Raw genomic sequence first — 16512 nt, 5'->3', positions numbered from 1 at the left:
TCCGTCCTTCCAAATGTTATGATTTTCATTTCGCATAAATTATAATTTCTATTTTGAAATTTTAGATCTGTTATAAAGAAACCATGGAAATGCTTTGGTTTCTCTATCGAGTTACTTGTCGCTTGCAATTAATTTGGTCTAAATTTATTTAATTTGCATATTTAAAGTTCTAAGTCTCGATATGCGTAAATATGAATTTCGGCCAAAGAGATTTTTGACTAGTCAAAAGGATTTTGATGTTAATGGACAGAGTCCACAATTGATACCATTTGGGAGTGGTCGAAGAATATGCCCTGGAGTCTCGTTTGCCAACCAAATTATGCTCCTTGTCTATTCTGTACTCACGTCAGAAATTAGTGAGGAAACAATGGTAAGTCGATTTAGTACGTTGACATTCAAAATCATATGAATTTCGACAGTAATTTTGACTCCCAAAATTTTCTCAGACTTTACAGGCTCCCCTATTTGAGACTGAATATTTCTAGAAATATTATAAAAATAAAAAATAAATATTTAATCATTTTTAAATAAATTTATTTATTAATATTTTTCATACTTTATCAACGAATGGATATTTAATACTGAGTTGACTAAATAGGTACTGATTTATTTTCGCATGAAATATAATCATTTGAAGATTTTAGATGATTTCAAATTGTATTTTTGATTTGTTATCACATGAAATTGTATTCTAAGCCAGACTACTTATTTAACTTTGTTATTTTTTAATTTTTAACAAATAAATTAAGACCTAAAATCTACATTAGTAAATTTATTATTCTTTTCTGTAAACATCCAAACAAACAAAATTTAATTACATTAACTATATACTATTCTCATTCCAAAACACACCATCAAGAATTTAAAATTATTTTTTCCGATTTCGAATCGCATGATTCCAAATCATTTCTTGAAATCTTTTTAATGCCGAATTGAGGTTATAGACATAATTATTTTATAAAATCTTAAAAGACGACGTGAGGTTATTAGGCAGCACTAAATTTATAATTTGCCAATTGACATCTTTTTCAGGAAAAAATAATCATTCCAGCCTATTTACTTTCAAAACGTTGATTTTTAACTTTTTTTTTTTTTTAAGCAATAATTTTAGGTCATATATTTTTAATTCTGGTTCTGTTTTAGTATTTGTATTTTCAAAACATATATGTTAGTCTCTATTTATAAATTTGTATACACAATGGAAATTCATTAATACAAATTTATGATTATAATTCAAAAAAATTAGTGAATATAGTGTCATACTAAAATTATACTTAAAAAGAGATAACAATGCAAATAAAAAGACTAATTTCATCACTTTTAAAAAATACAAGTACCAAAATAATCATTTTGAAAATATATAACGAACAAAAGACCAAAATAAATAACCAAAACCAACCAAAGTCGAAAGCATTGGAATCAAAATAATATTTAAATGGTTTGTGCTACTCTAAATTATCTAAATAAAAACCACATCAATCTAATTGTTGGTCTCTAGAAAATAATAACAATAATAGAGGTTTCTACTCCTCAATGAATTGTTTATTAACAACTCCATTTTGAAATGCTCAATAAAGATAAGGTCTACATTAAAATAACATCCTTCCACATAAGCCCACTTGACAGTTTGACAAGTCTATATGTATAAATTACATCTAGTGAAAGTAAAATTTTTCAAAGAATTAGAATTAGATAATAAATAATGTAGGATCAATGTCTTCTATTTGATGTGATAATGAAACCATGTTCTTCAAAAAAATGCTGGCTTCAGTTAAAAAACACAATACAAATTTCATAGAAAACCAAGAATTCTGGTATAAGATAAGTTATACAAGCACAACCATATATTTTCTTTAATAACTCAATGTAAACATTCCTTAAGCACAAAAAAGAATAAATTCAAGTGATAGACTAGACCAACCTTTTACTATGACTCTGGATGCATTGCAAAATTTACATCCACCAAAAGAAAAAAAAAAAAAAAAAAAAGCCCTTTTTGCTAAGCCACTTCACACCCAATAAACAGTGAAGAACAGACTATGGAAATAAATTATTCGAACTATGGAGGGAAAAAATATAATAGAGAACATACTGTAAAAACAAATGGGTCGAAACAAAAACCGGTACTGTCTCCATGAGGAGAAGGAAAATGGCACCCCGAGAGCCAACGAGCGATCTGTATGAAAGAGCATCGACTTTACTGTAAGAGGAACGGCCTAAAAGCTTGTGGAAATCGAGAATCAAAGCGAGATGGAGATATTTGAACATACCTGGTAGGGAACCTTCTCATCTTACAGAGTTCATTCACCTATATGGGAAAGAAAGCTTGTTGAAAGAACAAGTTGAAGGAGGAAGAGGAAACGCTATCTCAATCAATTGTCAGCTTTTTGGGGCATATGCAGCTAAGGCATTTGCTTGAGCAGGTGGGAGACCGCTCAAGAATGGTTGCATTTGTTGGCCATAGAGTGAAAGTAGATGTGAGAAAGCTCTGCCTACTTGAGCTTTAACTTCCGACGTTTCGATTGGAGATGCCACGACATGAGCAAATATTTTAACCAACTCCGGAGCAAGAGAAAGGATCTGTGATTGGCACACAAATTAGCAGAATTATAAGCATCCAGATTTTTCACAAACACCGTTGGATCTTTGTCATTTTTTCCTTTCTTATTTGATCATCGCTCCAAAAATTACTTCTCTCTTTTCCTCACTTCCATGTTTCATCCCTCTCTTAACTTTCACAATTAGGCGTCAAGGAACAATTAAGTGCTTGAATTCCTTCCCCATTTTGTTATGTTTTCATCATTCCAATACAAATATTGATTTGGTTCGTGTAGTATAGATCAAGTAAAAAAGGTTTATCAACACTTCCCATATGTTGGATACTTGGAGAGGGTAAATGTTGGTAAAATTACAACGAAAAGGAATATCTTTTCACCCGTCACTTTTGGATCCCGATTTTTCTGTTTGGGGATGGTCTATATATAATGGCAATTCAACAATGGAAGGTATTCCGGTAACATTCACAGAATCAAATGTTAATTTCCCCTTTATCTTTACAACGTAATAGGGTGGGGGTGTCTAAATTCCTGGATTATTTCCCACAACAGAATCATGCCTTCATAATAAATTTTTTCCTAAAAGGGAGAAAAATGAAAAATTCATGCTAAATACCAACAGAATAAATACCTGAGGATTAGATGACAAAACAAGAGTAGTGACACAACCATAGACGGACATGGACTCCTCGTGATCTTCTTTTAAAGGTAGAGCTTTCAAAAATACTTCGAGGACCTAGATAACAAAATCAAAATAAAACAGTAAAAACCGGGATCTTAAAAAGTAACAGGAACTAAACATTGGGGGAGGGGGGTAACCTGATTCAATGGGACGGCTTCAGGGTGCACCATTATCATTCTTGCGACTGCACCAGCTGCATTATCCCTAACAGCATTGTCTGGCTCAGAGTCCCCAAATAGTGGGTAGAGACCTTGAAATATAGCATTATAATATCTGATATTGATTAAGAAAAAGGGTGTAGATGAATGCAAAGTTCAAATCGAAAAGTTAACTGTGAAAATATATGTATGATTCAGTACAATATTAGATTCCCGGGCAGGCCACACAACAGTTCTAATACCATTGAAATGATATAGAAGATATTAATGGAAATGAAAGTAAATAAACAAATATAATTGCATGGACAAGGATACTTCAAAGTAGACTCGCCCCCATTCTTGCAGAACTCTCCAACACAAAATGCAGCATTCCTTCTATTAGTTGCCTCTGATGATGCCAATTCTTTGAGAACCAAAGGCATTACTCTCTGAAAGTTGTGCATCACAGTAGTAACAAGTCACTCGAAATGTCCTCAACCATTTACATGATAATCACTCCACAGTATAAAGGGCAAAAATGAAAAGATCTGAGGTAATGAATAGTTACATCGACATAGGCAGCAATTGGAGCACCCATGTCCTGAGCTACTTCAGCAAGACAGGCAACCACCATAGTTCGATCTTGAGGAGGTCGCGAGGCTCTCTGAATGAACAAGATGGAAAATGGGGCAACAGTTAATAGATTACTATCACGTACATCTTGAAATACTACGAGCCCAGTAGCTAACTCACTGAAAATTTCATCAATGGTTCAAATAGCTTTGCAAAAATAGGTGCAAAGTAAGAACCCATGGCCTTTGCAAATGCAGGAAGCAGATCAGACACTGCATCCATAAGTACTTCGTCATGTTCAGAATCGTCCTCGTCTATGTCACCATCGGATTCAACTTGCTGACAAGCAGATTCCTCACCGAGCAGAACTAATGTTGCATCAATTAGCCGAGGCATATCTAATGTTTAGACCATAACAGAGTACCATGAGTCGGATACGAGGATTGAGTAAGAATCCATTTCACAATAATCTGAAAGACTGAAACTTAATATCAAAACTTACAAGGTTCTACTGTAACATAACCATAGTCCTTGACAATGTCAGCCATGCTTGTACATGCTTGAGCAACTACTTCTTTGTCATCATCTTCAACCATGGTCTTGATATAAATATTCATCACAGTATCTATAACAAATGAAGTGCTCAATTTGACACTGAAAATAAAAAATTAACAAATACATAGTTGTACTGTCCTACGGTATTACAATCTTACCAAAAATTTCTTTTGCTCTCGTTGATGCTTCCTGAACAAGGGGAGAAAGGGGGAAAAGTGAGAATGCAAATAGCATGTCAGTTGGGAACAATTTTTTCCTCTACAAGTAGTCAATATTACGTTGAGGGACGAGGGCCATAGATGGATGCAAGTAGACAAGTGTGAAAAACAAGAAGCTCCGAAATTAAAGAATTTATAATTCACCAACAATCACCCATTGGAAATTCAATTAAGAAAATAACAGGAAAAGGTGGCATGACGAAACAATCATGTGCCAAAATAAGAGTATTCATCCCACTCCAAATGCAAGAAGATGTGTGTTGATAAGTACTCACGTTGTAACTTTGGGAGACTGCTTGAGCTGCCTTCAAAATATCTGCAGATGCATTCAGTGAAAAATGAATAAAGATGTAGTTCCTTACAACTTGGTATTAATGAGATTTCAATAATTCAGTTCCTTTTTAAGAAAGACATTACTTTTCTTCAAGTGAAGGGGCGCACTTCATGAAAATAATCTTTTCTTTCAAAAAAAAATTTTTCATTAATGTGCCACTAAAGTTTTCTTCCAAATATTTTCAGTAGTAATGTTCCTTCAGAAAATAAAGCAACCAAAATGCTCCATCAGAATTTATTGCTTATTGTAAACGAGTTAAGCAGAGAATAAAATCTTAGATAAGAAAAGGTAAATTTACAAACAACAAAAAAATCATAAACTTGAAAAAGATAAGGGCTATTCAGTGGCTAAAAATAATTGCAAAAAAGAAGTGCTGGCAACTCACGTTCCAATCCTATGATTGCCTGAAGTCGGACATCTTCATGAAAATATCCAGAGTGTCGAACCAAAATCTTTAGTGTTTCCTCCAAATAGCTTTTTTTAAAGTCAAAGAACCCAAAATAGTAATTGATGACTTTGGTTCTGGGGGGAAACAAAAAAGAAAGAAATAAATGCTATCACAAAAGGATACGGTGCATAAGAGCTCTTTGTGTGCAAAGCAAACAAGCCAAGAGCTTGTGTTGCAGCTGCCTTTTCATCCAGCACCCCTGTCCTGACGCTAATATTTCGAACTCTGGGCTCATCATGAGCTTCATCATCTGATGAAACTCCTCCAAATCCATTTATATTTTCATCATCTGATTCATCTATGTCCACAGCAGAGCCATCGTCGAGATTGCAAGAAGAGAGTGCAAGGGGTACAACATGAGGAAGATACTGTTTACATAGCAAATTTTAACTTCAAAGATTCTGTAAGTATGAGAAAATGATTGACAATGAACTCATACAAAGATAGAACTACCTTTATAAAGCCATCATCCAAAATTTCTGCTACATTGCTGAAGAAACCATGAGTGTACTCCCGTAGTTCACTGAACTCCAATCCAAAACCCTAAGAGAAGAGAAGGGCTGGGTTAATTCTTGGAAGGTAAAATAGGAAATCTAGACCAGAAAAGACAAGTGCTTATGCATTACAGCAATTGCCGCCTCAATAAAAGGAGGTAGAATTTGCTCCATCCGGGTTCTCCCAACAGACATGGCAACTATTCCAACCAACTCAGTAGCCCTTGCTCGGGAAACAAGCTCCTCATCCTTGGTAAGAACCATAAATATTTTCATCAACTCCAACACTCTCTCAGCATAAGGTAAGAAAGCCTGTTCTGCTGCAGCTGCTACTGAACCAATTGCAGACTGTAATTCATTTAACAATTTCCAAGTTATGAAAATATATTTGGCACATAGAAGATGTAACGATTTGTCTAAATCTGTTGATGGCCAGGTGGAGGAAAATTTATAAAAGAAGCCATACCATGCATGTTTCCTGCAGATTCCGGGGGCTTGTCTGAAGAGCAGACAGCAGTTTACCCATCAAAGGATCGAGAAAAGGAAGAATTTCCTCACCCATGTTCTCACAAAATGCAGCCAATGCATAGTATGACTTTTCCTGCAAATGAAAATTACTTTCACTAAAACTAGTGCACAATCCATAATTTTTTCATGACATACTTTCTCCTCCATGGTTCTACCATACCTTCACTTCATCAGAAGTATCTTCAAGGGCATTTAAAATGCAAGGAAGCACACTCTCATAGAATGACACTATTTCTGGCTGTAAATACTCAGCAAATTGACCCAAGGCAAAAGATGCGGCCCCTCTTACCATTTGTTCAGGGTCCCTTAATGCTCCAAGGGCAATATGAAGAACTGGTTCTAACTTACGTTTTACATGTTCTGAACAACCTTCTGATATGACCCCTAAAGATGTCACAGAAGCTTCACGGAACTTCGGATTTGCATTCTGACTACTAAGAGAAGCAAATTCAAACACAGGAGGGAAAACATGTTTCGATAGATTTAAGGCCATTGTATCAATAACCTCGGCAGCAGCTCGATCAGAAGCAAGATCATCGTCTCCATCTCCATCAGAAGACTCTGCAAGTAATGGGCACATAACTTGCAGAACGGGGACAATTAATTTATGCTTTTTCAGGGAATTGGGCTTGTACTTTGCTAGCCACGAGATTATCTGAATTGCCTGAGAATGAACAAGGAAATGGAGCAAGCAAACATTAGAACAACAAGAAACAAAAAGACAGACCAACATGCATCATCTAAAACAAGAAATCCCAATCATTTTATTATTATTATTTTTAAAAAAACAACATATACAACAGCCCTACCTGATGACGAGTGCTAGATTCCAAATTTTGGCTAGAACAAACTTCGAGTGAAAATTGCACAATTGATCTAACAGATTCCCCAAGAAGAGGAGCAGGGGATTCAATTAGCTCATCAAATATTTCAAAAGCTATTATTGCAACATCCTCCTCGCCATTGGCAAGGCACTGCCTAGCAACATTTAAAATGCTGGGAATGAAATCCCGGAATTTGACCTGTGTTTATGAATATAAACATAAAAAATAAAAAGAGTGAATAACTGTTGCATAAGCTGGAACAAAATACAATGTAAGAGACCATGAAACATGGCTATTAGATAAGACCACGTAGAGGACTGATAAAACAGCCAGAAACAAAACCACAGAGAAATCCTTGTCTGATTCTAGTAACATATTCATACGTCATCATCAGAGGAAAAAAAATCCCCACGTGCCAGGAGCTAAAAATAAATCATGAATGAATTTTATTCTAACGTAGTCCTATTCAAACTTACCACTTCTGCTCCATCATGAGTAAATTCCAGAAAAGATCCCACTGCCCTGGACACAACAAGAAACTATTCATGTAGATAACAAAGCTATTTCATTGTAATCAGATGGAGTTTCAAATAACAAACATTACTTCAAGGCTGCAACTCTGACACGGTTGCTAGTCTCGTCCTGCAAGCACTTAAGTAGGAGTGCTTGCAAATCTGTGAAATGTGGTAGGAAAGTATTTCCAATTGTTTCTGTCAGGGAGCTGAATAGAATCAAAGCCACCTACTAACACCAAGTGAATCATACATTTTAGTCAGCTGAAACAATTGAATTTAGTCTGTACCAATTACAGCGCTTGATAAAATTTCATCATAGTAGAGATCATGGCACCACCGTTGAAAGTACAAGGAGAAGAAGATACAAAGGATGCATGTTCTACAATCATTTATAGTTATGTCGAGAATGTATTTATGGTACGAGCATACACCACCGATCGGCACATTAATGATGTCTACAGCTCCCCCGACGAAACAAAAAACATTCTACTTGTTTGTTTCATAAATAGTTAAAATGTCTTGTAGGGTGGGTATGAACTTACTTCTCTATGATCTTCCTGTAAACTCTGACTACATTGGAACAGAAAAGGCAACAATTCCGGCCATTCCCCTGCAGGAACAGCATATTTTGCAACAATACTCACGACATTCGCACTTGCTCTCCTCACTGGTGGACTGCAAAATCACCAGTACATGTATTAGTCAATAGAAGACTGAGAATCAAATAACATTGTTTACGTACGAAACTATACACCCTCAACAAAGTTATAATCAATAAAATGCCAACCATAAAAGCGAATTAGAATTAGGAAGCAACCAATTGCATTCTTTACGTAATTCTGTGAATTGGAACACACCCAATTCTCTTTATGCCAAATCAGGTAGACCCAATTTGAACATTTATCTCACTCCACACCATGAGAGAGAAAGAGCTCGAATCTAAAATACAATTCAGAGTTCACGAGAAAGAAACGCAGGTGTGAACAGCCAAACATGATAACCAACTCAAAACACCTGTGCTCCACAGTGATGCTTTCAATTAAGGACTGCTTGACAAGTTGCTTGTGTTGAGGAGAAAGCTTAGCCCAATGACCGGTGATCTTCTTCCGGAGCAAGACGGCAGCCAGCTGGCGGACGTTTGGAGTCTTGGCAGTGCGGAGGTGCTGAATAAGAGCAGGCACCACCTGCGGATCCTTGGCCAAGCGCTTAATCTGCTCTTCCGCTTGGCGCCGGGCATCATTGTCCGGCATCAAGAATTGTATAAGCAATAGCTCCAATGACTGCGACATCGTGATCGTATTAGGGTTCCGGTGACGGTGGCAGAAATTCTCCGGCGGAAGAGCGAGAGTGGAGCAGACGTTGCTTCCAATGGAGGCTCTTTTTCGAGGGTTTTTGGGTTTTGCTTGATATCTAAGATTTTATACTATACCGTCAGTTTCGGCGTCGAACCGTACTGTACAGAACACCGGAATGTTGGGTTCACGCGCCCTTTCTCACGCGCCGTAAGTAATCTTGCCTGTATTTTAATTCTTAGGTTAAAAAATATTTTTTTCCCCTTTGGGAGAGAGAAAAAAACTAATTTAATCCCTTTTGGTAACGGTTTAATTTTTAAATTTTAATATGTAATAATTTAATTTCTATTATAAAAAATCTAGTTAGTTTTCTTTTTTTTTATACAGTTAGGATTTCTTATACTGGTAGATCAGACTAATATGTTTATAAATTATAATACTAAATTGTTATAGAATAAGAATGGATACTTAATGAAGTAAAAAAAATGGACACTTTCTTTTGACAATATTTTTTATAGTAGATATTAAATTGTTACTATTTTCAAACATTACACGCCTGAATTGTTATTAAATTATGTCCTTTTTTAGTTTGACATAGACAACTACTCTTTATAGTAGCGTTTCAATCACGCGCCTTCATATCTCGAAGTAAAAATAAAATAAAAACAAAATAAGAATCGAGAAAGGTGATTTTTTTTAGTTCAATGACATGCAAAATAGAGATTTAAATATTTAACCGATTGGTCAAGATATATACTTGGAAGGTGAATTATACAAGTATTTATCATCACACAAACTTGCAATGGAATGAATCACCTCCCTAAAATTATAAAATTATTGCAATTAATAGTCCAGTTTAGTTGCAATGATTTTACAAGTTTTTCTTTTTTTTAATATTACATCATACATCAAGAGATTCAAATCTCGAGGATTTAAATAATACAAATTTAGTGTATAATGTACCTCTACTCAGCTATGAATACTAATTTGATGTGTTTGAATGTATGAGTATAAAATTTTCATTTAATTGTAACAACCTATTGCAAATGAAGTTGGTCTCCTAAAAACTCACCGTGCCATGGAAATTTTCCATCAAAATTATCCATTTTCATAATCTTTTTGTATGAATCACCAATAATCTCCACAAGAACAAGAACCACCTTTAAAGTGGTGGAACCGATTCACATCTCTAACAACTATTTCCCGCCCATATATCTCTGATATGAACACCATTGCAGTGTGGCAGTCCCCACAGATCCTCAAGTTCTTCGTCACTCGGAGAACGGTTTCAGCAGAAGTGTTGAGAATCCCGAACGCAACAGCGAGCTTCTCACTGTGCGCAATAAGGTTGGATTCTTTCTCTTCCTCACTGATATCGTGCAACACATAGCTTGTATCGGGCATGTAGCCAGCTGCCTTCATCTTCTCCGGCAATGCCTCCAAGAACATGTAGATCTCCTTGGCTTGAGGGTGGGATGTATCGCCACCGAGAAACATATGCGCTTTGCCATTGACCTCGATCCAACTGCAGCCTGGACTTTTCTTTGTTCCCTGAGATTTCAGAATTGCTCTCAGTTTGTTCACCTCCTGCCACCTTCCAGCTTCAGCATACATGTTAGAAAGCAGGACATAGTTTCCAGTGTTTTCTGGTTCCAGGACAAATAGCTTTCTTGCTGCAGTTTCTGCCATTTCCAGATTGCGGTATTTTCGGCAGGCAGCTAATAGCGAACCCCAAATGCTTGGTCCTGCTGGCATTGGCATTTCGTCTACAAGTTTACTTGCTTCCGCTAATCTCCCTGCTCGACCCAAGAGATCGACAACACAAGCATAATGCTCAGCTCTGGGTTTGATTGAATATGTGGTGCTCATGCAGTTGAAATACTTTAAACCGACATCGACAAGACCCGAATGGCTGCAACCCGATAATAATCCTGTGAATGTAATGTCATCGGGCTGAATGCCTGCTTGGATCATCTCCTGAAAGGTCGACACTGCTTCAAGCCCATGTCCATAGGAAGCATAAGCAGTTATCATGGTATTCCAAGCAACCAAATTCCTTTCACTTCTATTAAGCCTATTGAAACAGTTCTGAGCATCAGCTAGGCTTCCGCATTTAGCATACATTGCAGTAAGGGCTATCAGCACAGAAGCATTTGAATTCAAACCCATCCGACACGCCAGTTCATGAATCTGCCTTCCGCGATCGAGCGCCGATGACTGAGCACAAGCTGGAAGGACACTCATTATAGTCACCCAATTAGGTCTTACTCCTGAATCTTCTTTCAACATTTCATCAAATAAACTCAATGCCTGCTGTGCCAAGCCGCTCTGTGAGTATCCAGAAATCATAGTTGTCCAAGAAACAATATTCCTCCATGGAATTCTCTCAAAAATCGCCACTGCAGCATCAACATGCCCGCCCTTCATATAACCACCAAGTAAAGCATTCCAAGACGAAACATCTCTAACAGTCATATTATCAAACACCTTACCCGCATCATTTATCTCACCACATTTCCCATACATATCAATCAAAGAAGTAGCCACATACAAATCAAACTGCAACCCAAGTCTCACAATCTGTCCATGAACACATCTCCCCATCCAAACACACAACAAATCCACAGAAGACTTGAGCACAAAAGGGAAAGTAAAGTAATCCCCTGTAAAGCCCCAAGAATGCATCTCAAAATAAGTGGCAACAGTTCTTTCCGCAAACCCAAATCGAGAAAATGCCCGAATCATGGAATTAAACAAGAGCGAAGAAGGGCCGTCACTGAACCGATTGAAGACAGAAACAGAGGAATCAATATCACCGGAACTCGCATAAAACGCAACCAGCTTCGAACCAACAAGCGCAGTGGGGTCGATGCCACGGAGAAGCATGTGGGCGTGGATTTGGCGGCCCAATTTCAACAGGTTTAGGCCGGTCAGGAACTGGAAAAGGGGCGCATAAGACACAACCGGAGGTGGGTGTGGTGCAGAGAGCGGGCGGAGGAGATTGCGGAGGGTTGTGGAGAGAGAGAGGGGGGAGATTGAGCATTTGAACGGTGGGGATGACGATGGCGGCGGGGCAATGTCGATTTGAGGGGAGTCAGAGTAAGAATGGAGGAGGCGGAAGAGAGAATGATTAGGGATTGGGTTGGAGAGCGACAATCGAACGCCATTTTGCATTGGCAGTCGAAAGATGTTTCCTTTGTGGAATTCGCAGCGGCGGAGTAGAGAAGGGAGGGAAAATTGATTCCGTTCATTTGCAAAAGAAGAAGAAAATTCGTTTCTGTTTTGTTTTGTTTCCTTATATAAACAATTTGAAGAACAAATAAAATGATTGCATAGTGTAGTGGATTAGCGCGTTTGACTTCGGATCAAAAGGTCGTGGGTTCGACTCCCACTGTGGTCGGATAATATTTTGATATTTTTTTGGGCTTCAAAATTATTTTACTACTAAAATCGTGTCCTTCAAAAGCGATTCTTCTGCTTATAAACTATCCAGTATCCACCTGGCATTAACTGTTGGCAAGTGCAGACCATGCACGGTTTTTTCTTTTTTTTTTCCTGCCAAAAGGAGGAGAAAGAGAGAGCTTTAATTGGGAGAGTAATCGGTGCAATAGCAAATTCGAATGGAAAGAAAGAGACGAAAATTACTTACAAATAAATAAAATAATTGAAATTTTAAAATTATTATTTTAAAAATTGTTTACCTATGAACTAATTGCAACCTATAAAAAAATCTATCATATTTTTGTCATTAGTTTACAAAAACATCTTTATCGACTAAACTTTTAAAACTAAACTACATTAATATTTATATAAATATATATATATATATATATATATATATATATTTTCCAAAACGTACCTTTTCATTTATATTATATTATTTTTAAACTTTTCTTTGAGTTGGTGTCTATTTTAATTTCTGTACTGGGAAAAAACTCTCATACTCATGGAACTTTAAAATTTTGTGTCCACTTTGTAATTAATTTTAAAGATTCAGGCTAAATTATAAAATATACTCTTGAACTCTGTCATTTATTTAGCACTTTTCTTTTCAAGAATTTCAGTACTACTATTAGAGCTTCAAAAATATTATTTGAGAAAACATAGGTTAATATTAAACGAAAAGTTAACGTGGTAGAATCTAGAACAATGTATAAATTAACATAAAAATTTGTGTGGATTAAGTCTGAAATGAGGGGAAATGTGAAAGAAGCAAACTTTGTTACAATACAGGAAAGAAACTTTTAGGTCAAAGTTAAGATGCTAATTTATACGTCGTTCCAAATTCTTCCACGTCAACTTTCCGTTCAAAATATTAATGAATGTTTGCTCAAATAGTATTTTTGAAAAGTTGAATGTAATATTGAAACCTTTTAAAATAATAGGGGTATTTTTTAAACAAGTGACAAAGTTTAGAACTAGTCAAAGATTTATAAAGTCTATGAAATTTTCAATTTTGTGTCCATCTTTCTTGTTAAAAGTCATAGTTTAATTAATGTTTAGGTGGCATGTCGACTTTAGGTAGTTTTAGGTTTATTGTGGCATTAAATTATAATATATTTAGCAAGAGTAACATGTAAGACACAAAATTCAAAATTCAAAACAGCTCATTAAATTACAAGACTAGATAACCTTAAAAGTTTAAAAGAACTTATTAGAAACCTACCAAAATAGATCAAATTTTTTTTATATAATTTAACTTCAATTTAATTACTGTTTCAGGTCAGTTAATTTATTTTCAGATTTATTATTGTATTTTTGACACTTTTTAATACTAACATGAAATTAGGTAGAATTAGAAACTTAACTTTCGGTTTAGTAACAATACCAATCTGAAATTTTAAATCTTGAAAGTAAAATTTCAAAATTTTGAACCTCGCAACTTTCTTTCACTAGAACATAAAAAAGTTAAATATATCTAATGTGAATATAGTTTAGTTGGGTAAAGTAAACTAGTATGATGTTATCGCACAACTATTAAAATTAAAAAAATATATATATCCAACAGGTAGGGACTTAGTGTTTATCTAGCAATCGTGTGAGGATAAAATTTATAGGAAGTATCAACATCATGTTTAGATGGCAAGAATAATGAATGATTTTTACGGGAGAATCTTATTAAGATTATGAAGATTGTATTTGAGAGTATTTTTGGCATACTTATTCCTAAGAACCGATATAACTCAAAGTAATATAAAAGTATTTTTGAAAAAAATAAAAATTAACTTTCTATTAAATTTGGACAAAAAATCACTTGAAAAGTTACCTTCCAAATGGTTGACCAGAAATGTGAAATGTACGAATTTAAAATGGATCACAAATGTGGAAGCGAAGGATACGTACAATTTGATATAATATTAGACAACACAACTCAACCGACAGTGACTGAATTTTTTAAAAATTATTAAATATATAAACAATCTCCGACACTTTCTCAGAAAAGGCAAAAAAACAAAACGACAAAAAAAAAAAAAAAAGAGAAACATAGTTTTATTTATTCAGAATAAGACAGGCAAGTTGCAAAATTATACAGAAGTACACAGCACACGCGGAGCTTCAATTTGAAAAATACATGCATTAAAAAAAAAAAAAAAAAAGAGGCGGAAACGACATGTCGAAAATGAGATGGGAGAAGGATTTCAATTATCGGAAGGAGGAACCAGAGGCGAAGCTTTGGTTATTTTGGACCTGAGAAGCTTTTCGAACTCCGCCGTGACGTTGAACGAAACTTGAACAACCTCCGGCGACAGCGCCTCGTAAACGCACGTTTTTCCGGCCAAATCTTCCACCACAGGGCTGTTAATTCATTCATTTCACATCACATCAAAATATGTTCCAAAGTTGAAAGATTCAGAAAAAAAAAAAAAATATATATATATATATATATATATATTAATGTAATGGTAAATAAGAGATACTTATTTATTAGTAAACATTTCTAAATATTATTAATTTTAGAAACTAGAAAAAGTAATTTAGAAAAAAATGTCTATTTTTAATTTGGCTTAAATTAAAGTATACTTCCAAAAAATGTGAAAGACATATAAAGAAATTATGAATGAGTAAGTATCATTTAAAAAAATACAAAATTAAAAACGAAATCATTATCCAAGTTGAAACAATCACAATTTAAAAAGTTGAAGCATCTAATAAAATTTTTAAAAATATATTTAGATATATGGGCTACGTAAATAAAATTGTAAGAAGTTTTTGTCTAAGAATTTTAAAGAAAATGATTGAAAATTGTAATTTAACCCAAAAAAAAAATAAACAAGCTTACTGTGTAGCTGTGATAACGGAGATGCACTCCAAGCCTTCTTCTCCGGCGCTCTTTCCGACGGCGAAATATTTCGGCACCAAAAGCAGTTGACCCGATTTCACCTCTGCATCAATTTTACTCGCAAATCCCACGATCTGAATTCTCCCGGATCCTTCCGCCACGTAGATCAGCTGATCCGCCGCCTCCGCTACGTACACCGGCGACCGGACGGCGTTGGCCTCGATCTTCTCGAGAACCGCCGTCAGCCCAGATTGGCCAATGAACGGAAATTTGGATTCCGTCACCGTCGTGACGGACCCGCCGCCGGCTTTGGTTCTGCCGTCCGGCGCGGCGGCGTCAATGTTGTAAACTAGCTTGCTGCGTTTGTGGGGTTTAGGGAGAGATTGGGATGGTTGAAGGGAGAAGATCAAGCCGTTGGATTGGCTTTTGAGAAGCGTGGTCGTTTCTTCTCCGTTGAGGTTGTAGGTTTTCCCGACATACTCCGGCGAAAAGCCTTGCAGGAGGCCAAGGGAGCCGGAGAGAATGAAGTAAGTAAAGTCCCCAGGCACATGCGCACTTTTGGTTTCACCCAAAAAGACTATCTCAAAATCGGAGTCTCCATCGTTGAACCACCACGACGTGACTCCTGCTGGCACTGGGATCAAATCTCCTTCTCTTAACTTCACCACCACTTCGTCGGACTTGTTCGGAAACACAAATCCGGCAACTCCGTCGCCACCTGCAAACATCCTCGTAATTAGAGAGAGGGCGAAGAAGGAAAAAGGATATGAAATTAAATTTTAGAAATGGAAGGAATTTACCGCGAAGAACGTAGCCCACCTTGGAGGAATCAGCCTAGTGAGGAACGACGAAACCGCCAGGGCGGAGGAGAAGCCTGCCGGCGGCAACCTTGGTCTGAGCAAGCAATGGATAGTCGGAGGGCAGCCATTTTTGATAGGATCCGGCGTCCCCTTCAAAGAAGGGCTTGGGACTCATAGGCTGCAAGTTCAGCTGCTCCATTGATGGATTATTGTGGAGAAATATGGAGGGGATTGAGTTGTAAGTATATAATTTTAAAGGGGTCCAAATATCATTTTG

General features: G+C 36.3%; 1 protein-coding gene, 1 non-coding gene and 2 pseudogenes across 3 annotated transcripts; 1 reads left to right on the top strand and 3 right to left on the bottom strand.

Annotated features, from left to right (window-relative positions):
• Positions 1-1817: 1817 nt before the first annotated feature.
• On the bottom strand, positions 1818-9264 carry LOC111017684 (ARM repeat superfamily protein). The gene is made up of 21 exons (XM_022293516.2): positions 8878-9264; positions 8406-8538; positions 7953-8089; positions 7825-7870; positions 7334-7546; positions 6685-7188; positions 6463-6597; positions 6129-6344; positions 5956-6045; positions 5626-5870; positions 5440-5528; positions 4996-5036; positions 4661-4691; positions 4450-4572; positions 4128-4345; positions 3943-4038; positions 3711-3823; positions 3375-3510; positions 3187-3291; positions 2271-2580; positions 1818-2176 (listed from the first exon to the last, which is right to left on the bottom strand). The coding sequence occupies exons 1-20, from the start codon at positions 9150-9152 to the stop codon at positions 2380-2382; spliced, it is 3147 nt and encodes a 1048-aa protein (XP_022149208.1). The 5' UTR covers positions 9153-9264; the 3' UTR covers positions 1818-2176; positions 2271-2379.
• Positions 9265-10148: 884 nt separating this feature from the next.
• LOC111017771 (pentatricopeptide repeat-containing protein ELI1, chloroplastic pseudogene) lies at positions 10149-12421 on the bottom strand (annotated as a pseudogene).
• Positions 12422-12481: 60 nt separating this feature from the next.
• Positions 12482-12555, top strand: TRNAR-UCG (transfer RNA arginine (anticodon UCG)). The gene has a single exon. It is a non-coding gene; the product is annotated as a tRNA-Arg (tRNA).
• Positions 12556-14619: 2064 nt separating this feature from the next.
• On the bottom strand, positions 14620-16512 carry LOC111017718 (13S globulin seed storage protein 2-like; annotated as a pseudogene). The gene is made up of 3 exons (XR_015787330.1): positions 16236-16512; positions 15436-16153; positions 14620-14951 (listed from the first exon to the last, which is right to left on the bottom strand). The product of XR_015787330.1 is annotated as a 13S globulin seed storage protein 2-like (transcript).

The sequence above is a fragment of the Momordica charantia genome, assembly GCF_013281855.1.
Source record: "Momordica charantia cultivar OHB3-1 chromosome 10 unlocalized genomic scaffold, Mcharantia_2.0 BLBB01000010.1, whole genome shotgun sequence".
Classification (NCBI taxonomy): domain Eukaryota; kingdom Viridiplantae; phylum Streptophyta; class Magnoliopsida; order Cucurbitales; family Cucurbitaceae; genus Momordica; species Momordica charantia.
Note: the sequence above shows the minus strand (reverse complement) of the source record. Positions and strands in the feature narration are given on the sequence as shown.